We start from the raw sequence: 14,074 nt of genomic DNA, 5'->3' as shown, positions 1-14,074 counted from the left end.
ATCGCGGCCAGCGGCCCGCGTCTGTCTGCGCCGCTGACCCAGCCGGCTCCGCCCCCGGATACCGCGCGCCGGCGCCCCCTTCCGCCCGCACGCGCGCCTACTGTGTGCCGGCCGCGTGAGGAGGGCCGGGCCGCGCGCCTACTGTGTGCCGGGCGCGCGCCCAGGGCGAGGGCACGCCTCAATCGCCGGCGTCGGGGGCGGGGGCTGGACAGCGGGTTCCGGGAAGTTTCGAGCTGCGTCCGCCGCCGAGCTCCCGAGGTTACCTTTGCGTTCTCGGCGCCCGCTTGCGTCCCTCCCCGCTGCTCCGGATACCTCCCGCCGCGTGCGGAGGTCCGAGCGGCCGTCCCAGCCCTCCTCACATTGCGAGCTCCCGAGCACTGGGCCAGGGTCTGAGTCCACGGGCTCACGGGCCTGGCCTGTGGCACGCGCCGCTGACCGCCCCCCCCTTCCCCCCGGCACCCGGCACTAACCTGGCGCCTCCTAAATGGTCGTTGACTGAATTAAGGAACAGATGCGTCCACTCTGTCCTCGCAGAATGTCCTGCCGGGCCATCAGTGCCATACTTGTCTGGGACGGGCGTTAGGCCTACAATCACCACCTGTACCTGCATCTCTCTTCGTCAGTGGTTCTTGAAGCAGCACCGTCTGGGACATTTTACAAATGCACATTTTCTCATCCCACCCAGACCTACTGAATAGGAAACCGAGTATGGAGCCCAGCCACCGGTATCTTAGCAAGTCCTACAGGTGATTCTGAGGCACGTTAAAGTTTGAGACGCACTGTTTGATCCTTAACAGCAGTGCTGTCAGCCGCGGGGAAGGGCCGAGATGATCACCCCCAATTTACAGAGGAGGCACCTGAGGCTTAAAGAGGATATGTCTTGCTAAAGCCCACACGACTGTCGTGTGGGAGAGCTGTGACTAGGACCCAGGTCTTCTGACATCTAGTCCAATTCTCTTTCTACTCTCAACAAGTATTTATTGAGTGCCTACTGTGTGCCAGGCACTGTTTTAGGCCCCAGAGAAGATGCAAAATAAAATCCCTGCTGTCCTGGACCTGACAGTGGAAAGAGGCTGTAAATACACAAACAAGTAAGTAACTTGTGCGTCAGATGGTGATGAGTGTTATTAAAACAATAAATAGAACATAAAAGAATCCAAGTAAATGGGTTAGAGGATGGGATGTTATTTTATAATAGGTTGGGTAGAAAAGATATCACTGAGAATGTGACATTTGCAAAGAGACCTGAAGGAATTGTTATGCTAACATTTGGAGAGGGTGCAATCCAGGCGGAGGGAAAGAGAAAGATTCTAATGAGAGCAGCCCTGCCAGCCAATTGCTTTACACTACGTTCTCATCACGATAACAGACTTTTAACATTCTGATCTGGGGTAATTGGTTTCCACAGACTGTGAGCTATGGTCCCAAAGCCTAGCAAAAAGCTAGACATATGGTAGGTGCTAGGTCATTTAACTTGACTGTTAAATGACTAAGTCTAGTATATAGAATTATAATACAGAACAAAACTTGATGAGGGCATGAGGAAGGAATAAGGGTCATGGCTTTGGCAGATCAAAGATAGTAATGCCCTTAGGATATGGACCAGCAGGGCTGGAAGATAAGGTCTTCTAGGCGAAGCGTAAAAGTCTCGAAAGTACACAGGGTTCAGGCTGCAAAATGCTTCAGTGCTAGAGATTTATTCTGTGAGTAATGGAGAGTCATGGAAAGTGTTTGAGTGTGTGAGATTCAGTAATAGAGCTAATCATTTCGGCCATGTGGGAGGTGGTACAGGCATATCTCAGAGATATTGCGGGTTCGGTTCCAGACCACTGCAATAAAGTGAGTCATGCAACTTTTTGGTTTCCCAGTGCATGTAAAATTTATGTTTACACTATACTGTAGTCTAGTAAGTGTGCAATAGTCTTTAAGAAAACAAACAAGGTAAATACCTTGTCAGATGGTGATGAATGTTATTAAAACAATAAATAGAACATAACAGAATCCAAGTAAATGGGTTAGAGGATGGGATGTTATTTTATAATAGGTTGGGTAGAAAAGATATCACTGAGAATGTGACATTTGCAAAGAGACTTGAAGGAATTGAGCAGTCAAGTTATGCTAACATTTGGAGAGAGTGCATCATCTAAGCCCTCAGCGAGTTGTAATCTTTTTGCGATAGTAACATGATCACTGATCATGGATCACCATAACAGATATAATAATAATGAAAAGTTTGAAATATTGCAAGAATTACCAAAATGTGACAGTGACACAAAGTGGGTAAATGCTGTTGGAAAAATGGTGCTGGTAGACATGCTCCATGCAGGGTTGCCGCAAACCTTCAGTCTATAAGATGCCACATCTGGGAAGCACGATAAAGGAAAGCACAATAAAACAAGGTGTGGGGAATTCCCTGGTGGTCCAGTGGTTGGGACTCCATGAGCTTCCACTGCAGGGGGCACAGGTTCAACCCCTGGTCAGAGAACTAAGATCCCGCAAGTTGCACAACCAAAATAAATAACTAATTAATTAATTAAACAAACACTGTCACTCATTTCCACATTTGGCTCTGTTCATCACAACAGAGTTGAGGATGACTTTCTTTTGAATGTCTAATGAAGACTTGGTTCCTTGAAAATCCTGAGCAATTGCTTCCTTGTCTTATTGTATTTATTCAGGTGTCTTTTCTTATATTTTACTAACTAGTTGTTTCACTGTAAAAGTAATATACATGGTAAAAAAAAAAATTCCAACAATACAAACGGGCATAAAGCAAAAGCCTCTTTCCCTCCTCCTCTACTTTCCCACTTTCCCAGTCCTACTTCCCATAGGTAACCAATATTCACATTTATTTTATCTTTCCAAAAATATTTCATACATATTCAAACATGCACACCTACTTATAGGCATTAATCAAGGTTCTTGATTGCAAGCAGCAGAAATTAACCCTCTGGATAATTTAAGAAGAAAGGGGATTTAATACGAGGTTTTGTTCATAGCTCACAGATCCCACGGGGCCAGAGAACCAGCCCCGGAGGCCCCACAACCAAGAACAATGTCCCAAATCATGCCAGGCTGCACCCTATACCAGGATGGAGTCTGCACAGGCCCATTTTGGTGTCATCAGCTTCAGAGTCCAAGGCAGAGATGGGAGCATCTGAATGGCCTGGCCAGGTCATGTGTTTTGCCTGGCAGAAAGGGAGTTGGGAAAGTGCATTTCTAGCTTTTTCAGCATGTATAATGGGAGGTAGGCTCCATTGTGGGTGCCCCAGAAGGTAGGAGACTCTCCAGCATAGGAAGGGGGTTCCCATGCTGGGCAGCCAAAAAGGATAACAAATGTCTACTACAAATGTTCCCTCTAGAGTGGATCTGTATTGCTTACACCTGTCCTGCCTCTCCTACTTGGGGAAGAGACACCCTCTTTCTCTTCGGGAGCCTCCTTCCCCCACTCTCAGTCCACGTGGTTCAGTGATTAGCGTATGTCCAAGCTCATTCCAATTCCTTCAGTGCAGGATTTTTTGTTAAAGGTTGTCAGCTGTCAGGACATCATAAGCCAGGCTGGGGCTCGCTCTGCCCCCACTTGAAGACAGGCTGCCTGAGAGTGAAGCACCACACAGAAGAGCAGAGACAAGTGATAGAAAAAGATGGAATCAGAACCCCCCACCCCCATTCTTTTTGGTTAGGTTTGTTTTGAGCAGGGATGTTGTCACTTGCAATCCAAGCCTTAACAAATGCATATTTTACTGTTTTACTTTTTAAAGAAGTGGATTCCTACTATGCATGCTATTCTGAATATTCCCCCGCCCTTTGTTCATTAAATAAATGGCTTGGGCATCTTTCCATGAACATAGATATACTGCATCCTTTTTTTAAAAAATATATATATTTATTTTCTTTTTGGCTGTGTCGGGTCTTAGTTGTGGTGTGCAGGCTCCTTGTTGCCAGGCGCGGGCTTCTCTCTAGTTGTAGCACACGGGCTCTCGTTGTGGCCCGAGTGCTCAGTAGTTGTGGCACGTGGGCTTAGTTGCCCTGTGGCATGTGGGATCTTAGTTCCCCAAGGAGGGATCGAACCGAGTCCCCTGCATTGCGATACGGATTCTTAACCACTGGACCACCAGGGACGTCCCTACTGCATTCTCTTTGATTGTTGCATGTAACACCATTAAGCAGATGTACCGTAATTTATTTAATCATTTTTTAATGATGCACAATTAGGTTGTTTCCAGTTTTCTGCTCTTATAAAAAAAATTCTGCATTGAACAGCACTTGTAGCAGTCAGGTTCCCAGCAGGAGACAGCTGGCACATTTGGCTGAGGTAATGAGGACCATTTACTAAAGAACTAATTACAGACATGTGGGCAGTATTTACTAAGAGTTACAAGGGATGTTGCAGTACTCAGAGGCTGGCAACAGTAGGGAGCCATCACCACCCCAGGCCTGAAGGGGGAAAGGGAGAGAGCAGTTACTGGAATTCTGCAAGAGAGAAAACTGGAGAGATCTACCTGATAGGAGTTGGGCCTTTGGTAGAGGGATGCAGCCATCCTACGGCAACCCAGTAGGAAGCAATCCCCAGAGGAATAAAAACCTCTGACCTCATCCTCCTCCTGCCCTCTGATCTCTTGTCAATGCTCCTCATTGGCCAAACATAACTGTTAGCCTGAGGTTCAGAGCCTACTGATGTGGCCCTCACAGTCAGCCTCCCAGGGAGGAGAGACCGAGCGGGGCAAATAAAGATTCCAGCACCTTGCTGCTCAAACTCTGGTCCCCGGACCAGCAGCATCAGTACATCCTGGGAGCTTCTTAGAAATACAGCATCTTGGATCCACCCCACACCTATTGAACCAGAATCCATTTCAACACCATTCCCAGGTGATTTGTGTGCACAAAGGTTTGGAAGAATGGATCCAGCACGTCTTTATTCATAAATCTCTTCTGCAAGTGTATCTACAGTCTTATTGTTTATGAACTCTCTTCCAGTATCTTTTCACTGATCCCTATGTTGGTTTGGGTCCTCTAAGAATCAAATGCCATAATGTTTTTTTTTCCTGGGAGAAATGCTTGTATAGGATAAAGGTGGAAGGAAGAAGAAAAGGGTAGGAGAGCCTTCGGACCCAGATGCAGGTCTGACAACTGGGAAAAGAGGGTGGAAAGGGAGGAGGCTTGGGTAGGAAGAGCTTCAGACTGCCCTGCAGTTCTGGGAATGACTCGACCAGGCTGATGGGGAGTCCCCAGGCAAAGGGAGTCTGCTAAGTCTTCCTGCATCAAACAGAAATGGCTGGGTTCTGGTGTCCCTCCCATGCTCGGTCACTGACTGGGAGAAACCAGAGGAACTGTAGCCTCAGCAAGAGTATCACGGAGGACCCGAAGGCGTAGCAGCTAGAGTCTCTTAGTCAACTGTTCTCCCTGCAGCAGGTTCTCTTGAAGGGCCGTCTGAGTGGTGTACCTCCATCACCGACACAATCCCTGTTCAACCAACATTAACTGAGTGCCTCCTGTGTGCCAGACATTATGTGTGTTGGATGATAGGGACACAGCCCCTGGCCCCCAGGGAATCCCACGTGATTGTGGAACAGAGTGGTCTGTGAGCTTTTGTTATCAATTCAGAGGAAGGTTTCAGAGTTTGAGGGTGTCACTGACAGCTTCATGGGAGTGCTTGACCACAAGTTGGGCAGAAAAACTGGGTGTGAGTTGGGTAGTTGTAGGAAAAGAGAGGAAACAGGTTGGAAAGGAGGGACAGGGGGATCAGAGACTGGTGCAATGGATTAGAAAGGAGGTAAGGAGGGTTTGGAAGTAAAATAATCTCTAAAGAGCATTTATTTACCTTAAAATATCTTCCTAGTAAGATGATAATATGTGTTGTAAAGAGTTCCAATGTTGTAGAAATACAGAATGTAAGCTTCTTGAGATCAATGGCTCTGGGTGTTTACCATCATATCCCTTGAACCTAGTACATTGCCTGCCAAGTGGTAGGTAATCAGTAAATATTCGTTGAAAAAAAATGGAATGAAGATGAAAGGGCCAAAGAATCTCACTAATCAGAAATAAATATAATATGGTTAATGGTTTGGTGAATATTTCTTTAGAGTTTTTCCTTTTTATGTATTAATGTATTTTACTCAAATAGGATCATACTATCCATACAGCTCTACAACTTGATTTTCTTGACTTAACAATGCATCTTAAACACATTTGTATGTTAAACACTTAGAATTAATGTCATTCTTGTTAATGACACTGTGGTATATTAGTGTATGGACGTGCAGTACTTCATTTTATAATCTACTATTAATGGATATCTGGGTTGTTTCCAACTTTTTGCTTTTATATACAATACTGCAGTGGGCCCCGACCTTTTTGACACCAGGGACCGGTTTTGTGGAAGACAGTTTTTCCACAGACTGGGGTGGGGGGTTGCGAGGAGGATGGTTCAGCCAGTAATGCGAGTGATGAGGGGCAATGGGCAGATGAAGCTTCGTTTGCTTTGCTTTGCTTTGCTTGCTACCTGCCGCTCACCTCCTGCTGTGAGGCCTGGTTCCTAACAGGCTGAGGACCGGTATGTCCACGGCGGTGGGGGGTGGGGTTGGGGACCCCTGCAATACTGCGATAAGCTTCCTGTAAGCTTGTCTCTTGAGCACTTATGAATCTATTTCTGTTAGATAAATTCCTAGACGTGAAATTGCAGAATCAAAAGGATACGAACATTAACATCTCAAATAAATGTTGTCTAATTGCTTTCCAAAAGGTTGTACCAGTTTGCATTCCTACTGACTGGATAAGAGTGCCTGTTTATTCACATCCTTGACAACACTGGAATTAATAACCTTTTTAATCTTTGCCAATCTGATAGGTGAAAAAAATATTTTGGAGTAAGTTTAGTTTGCATGCTTTTTAAGTAGAGAAGTTGAGCATATTTCGATACATTTATAGACCATTTTAGATCTTTTTTTTGTGGGAGCTGTCTTCAAATCCTTTGGTCATTTTTATTTCTGTTTGTTCTTTTTATTTCCCTGTTGATTCACATACTGGGTAAATGTCATCTGCAAATATGTCTTTCTGATTTGTCTTCTGTCTTTTGAGTTTACATTATTTGGGGCTTTACAGAATTTAAAAATTTTTATGTAGTCAAATTTATAAATCTTTTCCATAATGGTCTCTGGGTTTTTTCATCCAGTACTTTCATCATTGCATTTTCTTATTTTTCTTTTTTTACTTTGACATTTCTAGATCATTTGGAACTTATTTTGGTGTAAGGTGTGAGGTTGGCATTTAACTTTATTTTTCCAAATGTTTATCTAGTTGCCCCAATCATTAATTGAATCAGTCATCTTTTCTCCACTAATGTTTGAAGTACCACTACCGTATAACTTATTAAGCTCTAAAAGGGATGTAATGATCGCCTGTGAAGGGAGCTAATATGACAAATCAAAAGTGCCTTCTACAGAAATCTATTTGTTGGTTGAGCAGCAGATGAGATGGTGTGGTCAAAGAACAAACTATCTCCTCAAACTAACAAGAAACCCAAGGAGAGGACAAGTTAGTCAATTTGGGAAGAGGTATGAAAAGAATTAAGGTCCCAGCTGGATTTGCCCTCTATGGATGCCAACTTAGCATCATTAATAACATTTACATAGTACTTACTCTGGGTAAGCAGAGTAACTCCTGTTACTTTACCTCTGTTAACAAACTGTTGTAGTTCCAATAGCTCCCAGGTGGTACCAATGCTGCTGGTCTAAGAACCACACTTTGAGTAGCAAAGCACTAGTCATCTTCCATTTGCCCTTGCAGAAGCTCTTTCCACCCTGCTTTGTGTCCAGAGAGGCTGTCTGTGTGGACTACATCGCTCAATCCTTCCCAAAACCCTACTCTGGTACTGTTATTATCACCACTATTTTATACATGAGCACATTGCGTTGAAAGAGGTTAAGTGACTTGCCTAAGGCTGCACAGCAATCTGTGATGGGGCTGGGATTTGAGCTCAGGCAAGCGGGCTGCAAGGCTGTGTTCTTACCCACGAGGCTAAGCTGTCTTTGGTCTTTGGTCTCACAGCAGCCTGCCATTGAGGTGTGTGGTAGGAAATCCTGAACTAGGGGTCAGGAGACCTGGCCTCAGATCCTTGTTCTGCCCCTTGTATGTTGTGTGACCTTGGATAAACCACCTCACTTCTCTGAGCCCAAGTTTCCTCAGAGAAGAAACCTTGCAAGATTGTCAGTGGGTAAAGTGAGATGCTAGCAGTTTACAGCACATATAGGTGCTCAGTAAGTGACAGCTTGTATCCATTACCTGGCACTTGAACCCAGGTCTTGTAAGGCCTAATTCCATCACTCTTTTCTCTGCAACTAAGCCTCTGTTGGGAAGCGTTCCAATTTGGTAAGCCGATCCAAGTTGTAATCCTTGTCTGTTTTCTAATCTGACAGATCTTAAATGTGTTGGGTGTTTGGACAGAGGCCAAAAGACACAGCTCCAAGCCTTTCCTATCACACCTGCCTTCCAGCACCAACCAGTGGACTCTCTTTTGTGCATGGAGTCACCTCCCACTAGTCTGATAGCAGCAGCAGTTCTGGGTAGGAGCTGCTTTGCATGGTTCACCTCAAACCCCATCCCCCTCCTGGAGCCCTGGGGGAGCTGCTCATGGAAGGGCCATATCCTCCAGGGAGGCCAGTAACCAGAGGCTGTGAATTGAAGCAGATGGCAAGTTAGACCCTACTCTGCCTGAGCCACCAACTTGTTCGAGACCCCACCTCCCCACTCTGTGTCTTAGGCTCCCCATCTGTAAAGTGAGAGAATCAGGCCAGACTTACGCTTCTTAACTTTTGGGCTATAGTCCCTTTGAAAATAGAGAATATTTGATAAAAAGCTTTGGACTAGCTTACCAGTTTACACATTATCTTTCTACAGGAGATACAAAACTATTTATTTCCCTGAGCTGGGCAGCAGCAAAGGGAGTTCCAGATTAACCTAAAGTATGATTTCAAATCACTGATCTCACTTTAACATCCAGGTATCCGTGTAAACATAACTTCTTCAGAGAAACCTTCCTAAACCCCTAAACTAAACCAGATTCTACTAGTATAAGTCCTTTTAGCACCCTGCAATGCTTCTTCAAAATACTTATCACAACTCTAATAAGTTAGCTTTTTATTATCTGTCCATTCCATTACACTCTCAGCACCATGATGTCAGAAGTATCTGTCTTGTGACAAAGATTCTCTCCTTGACCAAATTCTGGACAGGTTCCTCTGAGCTTTCATCTTGACTAGGGCTCAAACTTGGCCTGTAAAAACTACAGACTCTCAACACAAATGATTTCCTCCACCCGCCTCCCCTCACATTAAAAGATTTAAACACTAACATAGTTTCCAAGACTGCGACACTAGCACCCCTTAAGTGCCTGCCTGAGAAAGCTGAAGACTACCCAAACAATTTGCTGTTTGCTCTGTCCAACACCTAACCAGAGGCCCCTGACCACCCTTTTTAAGAACATTTACTAAAAAGGGCTTACAATTGTGAATCCTTTCTCTGTCCCTTTGAGATGTGTATGTATCTCCTACAATTCAGGAGTATCTTTCTCAAGGACCTGAAAGTCATTCCTTTATTTATTTATTTAAGTTTATTTATTTATTTATTTTTGGCTGCACTGGGTCTTCGTTGCTGCACATGGGCTTTCTCTAGTTGCGGCGAGCGGGGTCTACTCTTCGTTGTGGTGCGCGGGCTTGTCATTGAGGTGGCTTCTCTTGTTGTGGCGCATGGGCTCTAGGCGCGCGGGCTTCAGTAGTTGTGGCTCGCGGACTCTAGAGCGCAGGCCCAGTAGTCGTGGCTCACAGGCTTAGCTGCTCTGCAGCATGTGGGATCTTCCCGCACCAGGGCTCGAACCCGTGTCCCCCCTGCATTGGTAGGTGGATTCTTAAACACTGCGCCACCAGGGAAGCCCCAGTCATTCCTTTACAATGTGATCGTCAGGAAGGATAGGGCCTCTGTCTGCCAGTCTCAGTGGGAGGATAGAATCCTGACTTCGATGATTGCAAGCCAACAACCATATCTGGGCTAATCAGCATTTATGCTGACCAATCCTTTGTAATTTTTCATTTCCTCAGCTCTACTTAAAACTCCCAGTTACCCCTATGCAAATCAAAGTTGAATCAGTTCATACTGGACCTCCTTCCCTATTGAAATGGTATGTTACTGATTCAAATCTGTCTTTCCCATTTAACTAGTATCCAGCTTTGTTTATCATCGACAGTTGCTCATTGTAGTTTGCCTAGTCTGTAGCACAGTACCTGGCACACACGTTTAGATGCTCAGTAATATTTCCTCTTGAAATATGTTGATTAAAATCATCCAGTTGTTCCAGTTATCTACTGCTGTGTTACAAACCATCCCAAATCGTCATGGTGTAAAATAACAATCATCTTATTATGTTCATGGGTTCTGTGGGTCAGGGATTTGAAGACAGCACCTCTCTGTTCTGTGACATCTGGGGCCATAGCTGAGATGACTTGAATGACTGGGGAGGAGCCACTTTCAAGATGGCTTCTTCACTCACCTGTCTGATGCTTGGGCTGTCTAGGGTGGCTAAAGGTTGGGCTTAGCTGACCCTGTTGACTGTATTGTCTGCCTGTGGCTTCTCTGGCATGATGGCATCGGGATCGTCAGATTTCTTTCCTGGCAGCTCAAGGCTCTGAGAACAGTGGTCCCGTGAACAAGGTGGAAGCTTCATGGCCTTTTATACCTAGCCTTAGAAGTCACAGAACTTCACTTCTACCATATTCTGTTGGTTGAAGCAGTTAGAAGTCTGCCTTGTTTCAAGGGAAGGGAGTATCAAAGAATTTTCAGCCTGGTTTTAAAATCACTGTACCATCAGAGTCAGATTTGGGGAGAATTCTCTTGCAATTAATCATCTGTATCAGTGAGGATTAGACTTGGCTGCCTAAGACAGAAAACCCATAGAAACAGTGGCTTCAATGAGATAGAAGTTTATTTCTCTCTCACTAAACAAAGCCTGGAAGGAGGCCAGCAGGACTGGTTCAGTGTCCACAATGTTAGGGAACTGGACTCCTTCTGCCATGGTGTTTCACCATTCTCAGTGCATGACCCAAGGTGATTGCTTGAGCTCCAGTCTTCATAGCCACAATCCAGCCAGCAAGAAAGAAAGGTAAGGAAGTTTCCTTTAAGGACATTACTCAGAAGCCCTATTTGACACCACCACTTATAGCCCATTGGTGGCACACTTAGTCACTTGGCCATGCCTAGTTGCAAGGAGGGCTGGGAAATATAGTCTTTATTTTGGAAGACAATGGGTCCAGAGAAACAAACACATTTTTTAAAAAAGGATTCTAGAGAAGGAAAAAGAGAAGATTGGATATTGGCAGACATCTAGCAGTTTGAACCATACCTTTTTATTCTGTTCTATTTCCTGTTCTGCTACTGATCAGCTGTGGGCCTGGACAACGTACTTCCTTTGGCCTGGTTACCAAGTCCTCTGGTAATTAGAGACGAGGCTGCGATGATCTAATAAGGAAGCTCAAAGGATTAAGCAAATAAATGTGTCAATGCTCTGGTTTCAGGGAGAATAACTGGAGCCCTTTCCAGTCAGCCTCCTTTTTAATTTCCTGGATGGTTTTTCCTTGGGATTTCTAGGAGCAGATTCTGAAAACGTCCAGACTGAGTTGCTGAGGCCCTTCCAGCAAGAAGACCTAAAGAATTCATGTTTGTTACCTTTTGGGAGTAACTTTTCTCTGCACTTAAACAGGCTGTGCCCTCCATCAGGTACTTCCCCACTGAGTTCAAACAGGTGCCTACTTAAGTGAGTGTGAGACACAAAGCCAGCCATGAATTGAGCACTTACTGTGTCTGACACTGAACCAACTTCTGGGATCATAAAGTGACCACAGCCCATACTCTTAATCCTTTACTTTCTTTCTTTTTTTTTTTTTTTTACAAGGCCAGGGTATGAATTAAACACAACCTAATGTAGCAAGGGCTGTAACAAAGTATGATGGTGATATGGATTGAATTGTGTCCCCCTAGAAGATATGTTGAAGTCCTAATCCTTGATACCTATGAATGTTACCTTATCTGGGAATAGGGTCTTTGTTGATGTAATCAAGTTAAGATGAGATCATTAGAGTGGCCCAAGTCCAATGACCAGCGCCCTTAGAAGAAGAGTAGAAGGGACACAGAGACAAACGCACTAGAAGAATGTCATATGACCATGGAGGCAGAGATTGGAGTGATGCATCTACAACTCAAGGAATGTCAAGGATTGCTGGCAACACGAGTAACTAAGAGAAAGGTATGGAACAGATTCTCCCCTGGAGCCTCCAGGGAGAATGTGGCTCTGCTAATAAGACTTATTGCCTCCAGAACTGTGAGAGAATAAATTTCTGTTGTTTTTAGCCACCTAGTTTGTGGTAGTTTGTTATGGCAATTCTCGGAAGCTAATAGACATGGTCAGTTTGATACGTCAGCTTGGCTAGGCTTTAATCCTCAGTTATTCAATCAAACACTAATGTAGATGTTGCCGTGAAGGTATTTCGTAGATATGGTTAACATTTACAATCAGCTGACTTTAAGGAAGGAGATTGTTTAGGTGGGCCTGATTTAATAAGTTAAAGTCCTAAAGAGCAGAGCTGAGATTGCCCTAGAAAATAAGAAATTCTGCCTGTGGATTGTAGCTTCTGCTTATGTCAGAGAGTTTCAGCCTGTCATTCCTGATGGCCTGCCCTGTAGATTTTGGACTTGCTTAACCAGTCTCTGCAATTGTATAAGCCAATTTCTTGCAGTAAATCTCTTAATATATCTCTTCCTGCTTTTGTTTCTCTTGTGGAACCCTGACTAATACACAAAAGGATGATGTGATCTTTAAATACGTTTACCTAAAAAACCATGGAATTGCTGAAGGCTTCATGGAAGAGGTGGCTTTTGGCAGGGTCTTGAAGGATGAGTAGGAGTTTGCTAGGTGGGGAAGGGCATTTCCAGCAGAGAGAACAGCCTATGCAAAGGCCTGGAGTGAAACCATGCCTCCCCTATCCCCCAGTGGTTGGGGATAGGCATTACAGAATTTGGAGTCACATTATGGGGGTCTCTCCAGTCAAGCTGAGGACTTCAGCACTTGTCCTGGAGGCTAGGGGTTCTCCTTTTTTTATTCTTTGTTCTATTTCTTTATTTTTTCTTTTTAAAAATTGAGATATAACTTTCATAAGTCAAGTGCATGGGTTTTAAAGAAGAACTTGATGAATTTTTACATATGTATTTATCCATGTAATCCTCACTAAAATCAAGAGATAGAATCAGGGCTGGGATTAGGGTGAGGTGAGTGAAGTGAGCTGTGCAAGCACAGGGTTAGATTTTCTGCCTTTAAAATTTTGGTATTTTGTTGTCATGGATTTTTTGCATTCATTTTGATTTTGAAAAATATTGTTTATTTTGATTACTGAGGCTTATTTGGCCCACACTTCAATTTTCCGCCTTGGAGAGAATCTCATGCCTCACTCTAGTCTGGACCCTATTAAATATTTCCGGCACCCCTGTGGCTTCCTCATTCTCCCAATCCTCCCAAAGGAAACCTCTAGCCAAGAACCGGGCTACTTAACATGAAGGGATGGCCTGGGGTGTGTGCAGTCATGGGTGTGTTTGCGTGTTTTTCTGAGAGGATAGTTCATTTCTTTGATAAGTTTCTTGGAGGCGTCTGTAAAGTGAGGAATAAGAAACAGATTACTGACTAATAGGGAGCCAGAGGAGGGTTTGTTATTCAAGGGATCCTAGCAGTATGTCTTAGGTCGGTATGCCTGCAGGCCTCCATGAGATAGCCCGGTGTAAATTAGCCTCACTGTGCCCCAGTCTCCTCATCTGTAAAATGTACCTCTCTTATTGGACTGTGTAGGGGTTAGATGAGATAATGGCAGTGAAATTCATAGCGCCCTGCACAGCACATTCGGCCAACATTTACGGAGCGCTTACGACTTGCCAGGCGCTGAGCTGAGGGTTTTACGGCCGTTACCTTTTTAATAAAGCACACAGCCCACCAAGAAGGTGCACGGCTCAGCGAGCCCTCCTGAGGACCCTGTAAAAGTTCGCC

At 44.6% G+C, this 14,074-nt stretch overlaps 2 protein-coding genes across 2 annotated transcripts in view; one reads left to right on the top strand and one right to left on the bottom strand.

Moving 5' to 3' along the window:
- Nucleotides 1-339, bottom strand: part of ANKS6 (ankyrin repeat and sterile alpha motif domain containing 6) — a 57,178-nt gene extending 56,839 nt beyond the window's left edge. Inside the window, exon 1 of the mRNA XM_024734455.1 lies at nt 264-339. The gene's annotated coding sequence lies outside the window, so the exon portion shown is untranslated. The remainder of the gene's footprint in view (nt 1-263) is intronic.
- A 13,280-nt stretch (nt 340-13,619) lies between these two features.
- The window catches only part of GALNT12 (polypeptide N-acetylgalactosaminyltransferase 12), a 39,039-nt gene continuing 38,584 nt past the window's right edge, over nt 13,620-14,074 (top strand). The window contains exon 1 of the mRNA XM_024734427.1: nt 13,620-13,691. Coding sequence (XP_024590195.1) covers nt 13,620-13,691 — 72 coding nt within the window. The remainder of the gene's footprint in view (nt 13,692-14,074) is intronic.

The sequence above is a fragment of the Neophocaena asiaeorientalis genome, unplaced genomic scaffold (genome assembly GCF_003031525.2).
Source record: "Neophocaena asiaeorientalis asiaeorientalis breed wild unplaced genomic scaffold, Neophocaena_asiaeorientalis_V1.1 scaffold192, whole genome shotgun sequence".
NCBI lineage: Eukaryota > Metazoa > Chordata > Mammalia > Artiodactyla > Phocoenidae > Neophocaena > Neophocaena asiaeorientalis.
This window is presented reverse-complemented; position numbering and strand designations above follow the sequence as displayed.